This window comes from Quercus lobata, chromosome 4 (assembly GCF_001633185.2).
Source record: "Quercus lobata isolate SW786 chromosome 4, ValleyOak3.0 Primary Assembly, whole genome shotgun sequence".
Lineage (NCBI taxonomy): Eukaryota > Viridiplantae > Streptophyta > Magnoliopsida > Fagales > Fagaceae > Quercus > Quercus lobata.
This window is the reverse complement of record NC_044907.1, coordinates 2,866,198-2,876,855: the sequence shown is the minus strand read 5'-3', so window position 1 is coordinate 2,876,855 and position 10,658 is coordinate 2,866,198. Positions and strand designations below refer to the sequence as shown.

The 10,658-nt window shown below is 39.0% G+C and overlaps 1 protein-coding gene across 1 annotated transcript; it reads right to left on the bottom strand.

Moving 5' to 3' along the window:
- Nucleotides 1–369: 369 nt before the first annotated feature.
- LOC115983569 (G-type lectin S-receptor-like serine/threonine-protein kinase LECRK3) lies at nt 370–2,859 on the bottom strand. Its single transcript, XM_031106283.1, has 2 exons — nt 2,685–2,859; nt 370–2,618 (listed from the first exon to the last, which is right to left on the bottom strand). The coding sequence occupies exons 1-2, from the start codon at nt 2,857–2,859 to the stop codon at nt 370–372; spliced, it is 2,424 nt and encodes an 807-aa protein (XP_030962143.1).
- Nucleotides 2,860–10,658: the final 7,799 nt, after the last annotated feature.

Here is a 10,658-nt window from a genome sequence, read left to right as displayed (position 1 = left end):
TTGTTCAAGGAATAATTATTATGAATCTCGATCCCCTTGGATTGAAGTTCTCACAGTTACAAATCCAAATCAACAATTTAACTAACCCAAGAAAAAAAAAGAGTCAGATTGAACTAGGAATCCAAAATTAAAGCTAAGTAACTAAGAAGGTGAAAGACACTAAAGAATAATAGGCATGAAACAAGGGAACCTTGTATCCAAGAACAAAGGACAGAGCAAGAGACAAATGAATAACGGAAACCAACCACGGATCAGTCTGAATTTGATACCATAATACAAATAAGAATAGGTGTGGCGCCTCACCTTTAAAAGAGGTTGCTCAACACTTAGTTATTTACAAAGTTACCCATTATCATCAATCTCAAATGCTTACCTTTCAACTGAGGAGAATGAAAACTCAAGGGAACTACTTTTTGAAGGTGGAGAGTGATTATACAATGAAGGACTTGGGGGCACAAAGACTTCAATAACTCCCTCAAGCATCTGTGTGATCTTTTTCATTGAGGGTCTCAGTGCAGGATCTTCTTGAATACACCAAATAGCCACAATCACAAGCCTCTCTAGCCTCTTCATGTCATTACTTGCTTCCTCATCGTTTTCTATCAACTTATATAATTTTTTATCTTTGTAGCATTCGTAAGCCCAATCTATCAATGCCTCCTCTGCTTGCAACGCAAATGTAATACTAGACTTGCAACAAATAATCTCAAGTAACATCACACCAAAACTGTACACATCAACCTTAACGGAAATGGATGCTTTCCTAAACCATTCAGGTGCAAAGTACCCAATCGTCCCTCTTATTCCTGTTCGAGCAGCTCGAGTTTGCTCAGCCAACAAAAGCTTTGCTAATCCAAAATCAGCAATCCTTGGTGTAAAGTATTCATCCAGAAGTATGTTTTGAGGTTTTATGTCACAATGGATGATTTGGGTGCAGCACTCTTCATGTAAGTACATGAGACCTCTTGCAATTCCAAAAGCAATCTGCATTCTTTGGTTCCAATGAGGCCTGGATATCCCAAAGAGAAAGTTAGCTAAAGAGCCATTACTCATGTACTCATATACCAATAGCCGGTGCTGCCCCTCATCACAATAACCAAGCAACCGGACTAAATTTTTATGATGAGTCTGACCAATCACGCTCACTTCTGTTTTGAATTCTTTCTCACCTTCTTCTATCACCTTACCTAACTTCTTGACTGCAACAAATCTTTTTGAATCTGATGGAAGGACCGCTTTATAAACAGTTTCGAAAGCACCTTTTCCTACTATTTGCTTGAAGCCCCTGGTTGCTTGTTCGAGCTCTTTATATGTATAGCTTCTCACATTTGTTGCAAGTGTGCTATCAATATTCCATGGCGAATTCAGCTTTCTGTGGTGCAAGTAGATAATAGCCACAATGGTAGCTATGAAGAAAAGGATATTGAGAAATGCAGAGCTGCCAAGGAGTAGTGCCAAAACAACTATCACAGACCGGCTTTTCTTCACTGGAACAAAGCTATTAGGTACCTTGATGAAAGCTATTCTCGTAATATTTGTGCTATATCTTCCGTTGGACAGAGGATACTTCTTCTTCCAACAATAGCCACCTGTTTTTTCGTAAATGGCCACAACACACATGCAATCGTCAAGGCATTGCTGCTTACACCCTGTCTCATTAGCCCCTTGAACAAGGCTGTAATCCATAAACGGCCAGTCCATATTTGTAAGCCTTACAAAGCTTACCTGCCCTTTATTTTCTTCCCATCCATTGTCGCAGTTGGGTAATGGAAAATCTGGTTTACACCCTGCCCAATCCTCATATGGGTTCAATTGAGAAAATCCATAAGGACATGAGCAAAATGTCCCGCCCCCACTTGAAGCATCTGAGGTACGACAAACACCGTTGAGTCCACAGAACCCACCTACAAAATTATTAGCATCAAATACACCACAAATATCAGTAATACCAGGAATGCCTTGCACTGGCTCCCATGTTGAAGGACAGCTTCCACAACTTGTGTCCTGCTGTCTTAGGTGTTTGTATATTCTGAAGACCCCATCATAATCAATCCTAGCCATGTGGTAGAAAGAGTCTTTTGAGCCTGGATCTTGTTGAGTAAGGTTGAAAATGTTAGTTGATTTGTTCGCATCTTGGACATACATGTATCCGGCTTCAGTAAAGATCAACTGTGATTCCCAGAACATTGTCATGGTGGCAAAATAAGCATGATTAAGAACTTCAGATGGCATGTTTATAGAATAAAGCACCAGATTGCCATCAAGCTGTAAAGAAAGCTGGAAGCGGCCATAAGAATAATTTGTAATAGATTGGTGAGACCTGAGTGTGGTATTCATGGACAGTATTTGGCCAGGCAAAATCGTATCAGTAGGCTCTTTGAAGCTTTCCCATATAGAATTATACTGCTCATCTAGGATCACCAAGTTCCCATTGTCCAGTACAGCCGCACAACTGGATTTGGAACCATTCCCTGGAGCCTTCCATAACTCATTGCCATTAGGGTCATTGAGAACAAATGCACTGCTGCTATTCTGCGTCAGTGTAGAACCTTGTGGTGCTGGATCATTGCCATTTGCAGACCAAACTATGGTTTGGTCCTTTGTCTTAGTAAACCAAACTGCAAGCAAGAATTGAGACTCTTTCTCATTGATTTAAAAACGGTGGAATCCAAAGGAAAATTCACCTGAATTCCACGTGAATAATGGATTAATATCTTGGTCTGTAATTGAAGCCGGTGAGTTCAGCAATATGTTACAGTCATCTTTGGTGTAGGTAAAAACAGTGGGAACGAGAGGAAGAAGCAGAAGGAGAAGAAAGAGAGAACAACAATGATGAAGTGTTGAAGTAACCAATGCCATAATAATGGTTATGGCTTATGGGTTTATGAGTTAGAAAGAAACCACTACAACAACATTTATAATGTTTGATAGGTTTTAAACATGCTGTTCCAAGCAGTTGCTGCAGTCTTGTAATTGAGATTATTTAAGAACCAGTCATTTTCATGGTCTATGTCTTCCTCAGAAATTTGAATTAACTAACACCAAATTGTTTGGAAAAAGTCTAACTAATAAGACTAGCTAGCGTCAAGAAAGCATGAATGTTATCAAATGAGAAATCCTTTTCAATTAATAAAGATAACTCTTTAATCCCTCTGCCTTCAATTAATAGTAGCTTCTTAATTACTACTAGTTTTTTATTATTCAGACAGATGTTGCTCTGCTTTAGCATTTGTATGATAGTTGAGATTTTATTTCTTGTATCTATGAGTGAATGTCCTATAAATAACATGATTCTATGTACACCTTTTGAGTTTATAATAATTAATCTAAACCAAGAATGATCAAGAAATTTATACATTTTACGGCTAACTTGATATATTTTAAGTCTTTTATTTATTTATTTAGAGTTTCACCTATAGCTTCAACCTGTATCGTCCGTTTTTGATAATTGCGCTCTTTATCATCAAACTAAGGCACTAATCAATTTTTAGTAGAGGTAGATAATATTTATTTAACTTTCTACTCTCAAGTCTCAAGCTGCTAAAAGAATTGAACATGAATAATTTTTTTTACAATTATCCAATATTTAGAAGCCTTTCAAGGAGAGGGAAAGAGTGCAAAACTCATCTATATTATATATATATATATATATTTCTTTTTAAAGAAAATTGATTATCATCCCAAATTTTTTGGATCATACATTTGAAGTGGAGAGAATTAATTCTCTAGTTTGTGTTTTAAATTAAAAATTATGATATGTGCTTAAAATATTTAATTATCTCAAGTAAGAGTATTTCAAGTATTCAACCTGCGGTAATAGACACAACTCAATTAGACATCACTAGCTGCGTCATTAGCTTAATGCATGGGCAATGACTCATTGCCCAAGCTTATAATAGTGTCAATTTCCACGCCGTTCCTTGATTTAATGCATGTATCGTTGCAAGTCCTCACTCTCTCTCTCTCTCTCTCCCAATTAGTTTTCTACAATTAATTGAGTAATTACTCCATCTGTTGACAATTGTCAATTCTGGCTTGAATGCCTATTAATTAAAAGGTGTATATATTTGCAATTTGAAATAGTCATTAGGTCGGCTTCTCAAAAAAACAAAAGGACACATTAGGTATCTCGGTTGAAGCCTTGGCCGGCATTGTTTCGTTTGTGAAACTTGATCAAATCAAATTAAAATAGATAGTTAACGTATGTGGCTTGACCGCCTATTATTTAAGTTTTGGCTTTGAGTTCTTTGCTTGCACAGCTACACATAATTGCCAACTTTAGTTGAGCTTTTCAAGCATAGCTATAACTATAACTAGTCGCTAACTCGTGCAATACATAGAAAACTTTTAGATCAAATATTAAAATGTTCTGGTTTAAATATTTGTCTACTTTCAACTATTTGAAAGCTGAATCAACTCCAATATAAGATGAAAGATGTTATTTAAACATTTCTTATGAAAAATTGTCAAAATCTTATCACATAAGATCATTAAAAATGAGAAATACAAATATTATGGAGTAATGTATTACAATAATTATAACATGCTCTTACATATGGTTTAATAAGTATTACAAAAGAATTAGTCAACAAAATAATATATAATTGTGCTTGTATCTTCAAGCTTTATTCATTGTTGTTCTAGGTTTTGCTTTCTGTGAAAGTTTCTAATTCTCTTTTGTTTATTGTTTAGAGATTAGATCCATACAAATATTCTAAAAGATTAAACATACTAAAAACAAAATATATTTGACCAAATATGATCATCCCCCTAACTCTTCCAATTAGCAAGTAACGTAGGACATTAACTGCAACTATCATCAAATTTAGACCCTACAAAGCATGACAACAAATATGTTACCAAAAACCCCAAAGCTTAAGACATTCCATAATTTAGCAATACTATGCAAATTTTATATTATCAGTCCATCAAACTTTTTCTCAACTAAGAATAGTAATCAAACAGCACTAAGAAAAAAATTGCACAAGAAAAATAAGATAAAACCAGTATGAGTATAAGGCTAGAACTGTACTCTAAATATTAATGTAGAGACACGATTCGTATCGAACCACAACAGGGTTGGATTCGTACGTAAAAGGGCCCATACAATATCATTTGTAGAGCGTGGGTTTGAGAGGCTAGGCCCTGGTCACCAGGCGGTAGGTTTTTCGTGGTGTTCTTGCATGGCTGAGTTGTTTTCACCCCTGGAGTCTTTCTCCTGGAGTTGGGCTGGGAGGCTTTGGTTTTTTGCCATTTTTTCCAGCCCCCTTCTCCTAGATTCCTTACTTTTCCTTTTATACTAGCCTTCGTTTATTGTCCTTCGTCCACGTGTAGGGTCAACCTTTCCATGACTGATACTTGTCCCATCAACCTACGCCCAAAGTCGTTGGGGGTGGTTGTAAAAGCCAAAGAATGCGGCTCTGTCAGGCGCAGAGCATTGAATGGCAGTGAGGACTGCTTTTCCTGGATATTTTGAGATCTTCTTTCAAGCTCAGTCCCCTACCATTTTTGCCCTTCTTTTAGGTGGGATTTTAGTTCTGCCGAGGTCTGTACTATCCTCGGCTATATCTCAAGTCTATCTTGTGCGTTATCTTATCGGGCTTGGGCCGTAACCTTCCTCGGCTTGGACCTCTGGATTCCACACGGGCAGATGGGTCTGGCCCATAAATCATTTGGGCCCCACAATAGCCCCTCAAAACCCGGCTGTCCAACCTCTCGGTTGAAAAGGGGGGTTTTGGTAATGTTGAGCCTTTATTATGGCTCCTTTAATTCGACCTTTCATTAATGTTGGTGGTTCTACATCTGTTCAAGAAATGTACTGATCCACGAGGCATTTTTTGATTTTACTCCTGACGCTGATTTTACTCCTGGCACGTTCTCGCCGTTTGATTATTCAAAACGCGCTTTTAATGACTTCCCTTTACGAGACTCATTTACATTCGACGGTTCATCTGATGAGGTGGGGAAGTGGAACGGGCACATCTTTGTTTTCAGATTCTTTTTGGAAACCTGAATGAATTTAATACCTTCCGTTTCGCCCTTCCTATAAGAAGACAAATAGGAGGCTATCGCTTTCGTACAGAGACCCTTTTATCTTTCTGAGATCTGAAACTTTTAGCCTCTCTTAGCGTTTGCTTAACCCTGTAGTTATACACTAAACCATAATACACTCATCATAACGAGTGATGAAGGAAACATACCCCTCCTCAAAGCATCATGTTCTAAGAAAGCTCGAAATGGCTCAGTCAGGACAAGGATGGCGGAGACTTAAGATTTGTCTCACCTTCCTTTCAGGTAAAATCCGAAGCAGGGGCTCATCACGTCAAACTTTCGGCGTGACTGAGCCGAGAACACCCATGATCAGTACCAACCGGCTCCTCACGAGCATACCTAACATGGCACCAGTGTGTTAGGAGTCAGGACTGAGGCAGGGACTAAATGCCTCTGCTTCTTCCTCTCTTTGTTCACTAGTGCCCCCCTCCGCCTCCCTTTCTTAGTCTTCCCAGCACCAGATCCATCCTGGTGCTTTCCCTTCTCCCTCTTTTACTCCTTTTTCTTTCTTTTCATCTCTTCTCTCTTCTTCTCCTCCTTCTTCTTCATTCATCTCCTCCATCTTCTTCCTCCATCCCTTCCATCTTCTTCTACAGAAGGTCCCTTTCTCAATATGGGCGCTACTGAAACAAAGTTTGGAAGGACTTCGGAAACGAATTTAACAAGACATCTGGTTGTTTACTTGTCTGCATTGTTGAATTTTTTTTTTCTTTTTTGTTTCGACAGTTTATCTTTTGGATAGGCTTGTTTAAGCCCCTCTTTGTACGTTGTAATACATCTTCATATTAATAAAAATGGCTATTACTTTACTTCGCATGTTCTATCTCTTTATTTCCGAAATGATGACACAATGCGTAGACACATAATTCAGTTAAATGCTACCCTGCTCTGTACTTACAAAAATAATCCGGCTTAATAATTCTGACTTAAACAAATAATACTCAAAGCTGAAACTCTTATGAGACAGGAAAAGAGAAGGCATTATGATGAGTTTAATGAGTCGGCCGGGCACAATACCGCCGACCTTAGAACACGATACATGGGGCTCTACCCCCTTATCAGAGAAAAAGGCGTCTTTACGAATTTGCAAGTGCTGTTCGGTACAATAATATAGCCTTTGAATCAATAACAACCATGGCCGAAGTATTCGCTAAGAAAAAGATATCACCATAACTTTAATAGAATTGCTTGGCACAACAAGGCCGACCTGCGAAAAATAATACTTACCCCAAACTGGCCGAGGTGAGAACCGAAAGCTTGATGCCGCGTAAGAAATAACCATCTGAAGACATATCACCCGCCAAATGAACAGCCCCCTTAGGCTACTAAATGCTGGGGCGTTCCACCACCTTCCTTACACTTTCGTTGGCCTTAACCTTTTACGGTATTTAAGCCGAGGATTAAGTAGCTTAGCATTTTTATCAAGTAGCCAATCTTACGTAACTCAAACTTTTTCTCATCCAAGTAGTTGGTTTCCCCATTTGGCCTAGGTCCGAGGACCATGCAATGCCTTGGTTTTGTCCAAAACCTAGTTTTCTCCATCCAAGTAGTTGGTTTCCCCATAGGATTGAGTCCGAGGACCATGCAATGCCTTGGTTCTGTCCAAAACCTAGTTTTCCTCATCCAAGTAGTTGGTTTCCCCATAGGCTTGAGTCCGAGGACCATGCAATGCCTTGGTTCTGTCCAAAACCTAGTTTTCCTCATCCAAGTAGTTGGTTTCCCCATAGGCTTGAGTCCGAGGACATGCAATGCCTTGGTTCTGTCCAAAACTTAGTTTTCCTTATCCAAGTAGTTGGTTTCCCCATAGGCTTGAGTCCGAGGACCATGCAATGCCTTGGTTCTGTCCAAAACCTAGTTTTCCTCATCCAAGTAGTTGGTTTCCCCATAGGCTTGAGTCCGAGGACCATGCAATGCCTTGGTTCTGTCCAAAACCTAGTTTTCCTCATCCAAGTAGTTGGTTTCCCATAGGCTTGAGTCCGAGGACCATGCAATGCCTTGGTTCTGTCCAAAACTTAGTTTTCTCATTTCGTGGGACCTTGGCTTTAGGGGAGTTAGCTCCTCGGCCGAGCCCCTAGAGTTATCTAAGCGATTGACGCTAGTAAACGTAGCCCCTAGTCAAGAATCATAGACCTTAGCGAAACCTTACACTAAAACTCCATAACCAGTTGTTAAAAATGGCAAAGGAACCCTCTCAACCTACCGTCTATGCCAAGACACAAGCCTTCCCCACAGACGGCGCCAATTGTAGAGACACGATTCGTATCGAACCACAACAGGGTTGGATTCGTACGTAAAAGGGCCCATACAATATCATTTGTAGAGCGTGAATTTGAGAGGTTAGGCCCTGGTCACCAGGCGGTAGGTTTTTCGTGGTGTTCTTGCATGGCTGAGTTGTTTTCACCCCTGGAGTCTTTCTCCTGGAGTTGGGCTGGGAGGCTCTGGTTTTTTGCCATTTTTTCCAGCCCCCTTCTCCTAGATTCCTTACTTTTCCTTTTATACTAGCCTTCGTTTATTGTCCTTCGTCCACGTGTAGGGTCAACCTTTCCATGACTGATACTTGTCCCATCAACCTACGCCCAAAGTCGTTGGGGGTGGTTGTAAAAGCCAAAGAATGCGGCTCTGTCAGGCGCAGAGCGTTGAATGGCAGTGAGGACTGCTTTCCCTGGATATTTTGAGATCTTCTTTCAAGCTCAGTCCCCTACCGTTTTTGCCCTTCTTTTAGGTGGGATTTTAGTTCTGCCGAGGTCTGTACTATCATCGGCTGTATCTCAAGTCTATCTTGTGCGTTATCTTATCGGGCTTGGGCCGTAACCTTCCTCGGCTTGGACCTCTGGATTCCACACGGGCAGATGGGCCTGGCCCATAAATCATTTGGGCCCCACAATTAATTATTACAATTTTTTATAAAAAAATCCATAATTAAAAATAAAAATAGAGTTAATATAATTAATTAAGAAATCAAACAAATAAAATTCTAGCAATATTTTATACAACAATATCTAAATATTCAAACAAAATTCTACTATATCACAGCCAAAAGTACTCATAACCATAAGTGAAAGTTCAATTAGTGTGTAAAATACTAATAAATGTTTAGACCTCCAAATTCAAAATAACTAACACAAGCTTATTCTCAAACGATATATGCGCGGAATGATGAATATAATCAATACCCAAATTGGTAGAACACTCAAAACCATATTTTAATCACAAACACAGCAACAATTAAAAGGAAAAGAGTAGGGAAGAAAGATGCAAACACAAAGATAACAACGACACATGTTATCGAAGAGGAAACCGAAGAACTCGGCGAAAAACCTTTTTGCCACCCTCCAAGCGGTAAAATGATCCGCTAGAGAAAAAAATTGGGATACATGAATAGCAATAGACACTCCAAGCCTAATCTACCCGATATACCTAAGCCCTCCAAGCTTCTTGTTCCAACAAGGTTAAGCATAACCGTGTCTTCTCTAGCTTTTCGGATCCCGTAATAAGTCCATTGCTTCCGCCATCCTTGGTATCTTCCAATGCTTCCCAAGCTCCAAAAACACTCTCAACACTTTGAATGGGTGTGGGTAGTGTTTAGGTACAGATCTCCTCTCAATGGGTATAACAATGGGAGAGGGAAGGAGAACAGACTACAAAGATTTTTCTTTAAAAATGAGTAGCTCTCTCTCTAATAAAGTGGGTGTGTTGTAGAAACCTCTCTTAGGGTTTTTTCTCTCAATAGGCTCCTTACCATTTCTGTGGGTAATGAGGATATATTTAGTATAGGTGATGGGTGATACAAAAGGTCATGTGTTTCAGCACAACAGGGGCATCTCGCGGCTCACTTGCGATTGGTTCAAGTGGCGACCAAAGTCGCGAGTTAGCCAATTGACAAACTGTACTCAATGGACAGCTGGCTTGACTCTTCACCTTCTTGCATGTGCTTCTCCTGTGACCTTTAGTTGTCTTGATCAAATCTTCATCACTTAATACTAAACCCATCACAAATAAATCCCACAAAAATACAAGGAAATAAATTTATGCAATTACAACACTTTTTGTTATGGAATAAGCCAATACTAATGTTATGATAAAAACCATAACTTAACAATAAGCCTAGAACGAAACCAAAAAAAAAAAAAAAATGGTACTGAGATTGAGCAATATGGAGATTGGAGCATAATATATAGAGATTCAAAGAAAAGGGGTACCATATTGATGTAGAGAAAGTAGAGTGGCCAGGGTTTTTGTTAAATAGAAAGACCTCAAATATGAGAAAAGAAAATCTAAATTTGATTTTTTTTTCTTTTTTTAATACAATTCATACTTGTGTAGCCATGTCAAGCACATAAAAGACAATTTAACGCAATGACCCCTCTTTATTTAGAAGATGGCTCTTTTATCGGTCTTGGAATTCATATTGCACAAAAATTGCAACAGAGAAAAAAAAAAAAAAAGACAAAAGAACTTAAATTCATAGAGAGGAGGAAAAGAACCAATAGGTTTATAATGGACCAAAGCAATCGGGTTTTTTGGGTCGTCGTTGTAGATAAGAGATTGGATTGGATTGAGAGAGAAGGAAGGCGGTAATTGAAGCTCAAGGTTTTCACTGTGTGTAT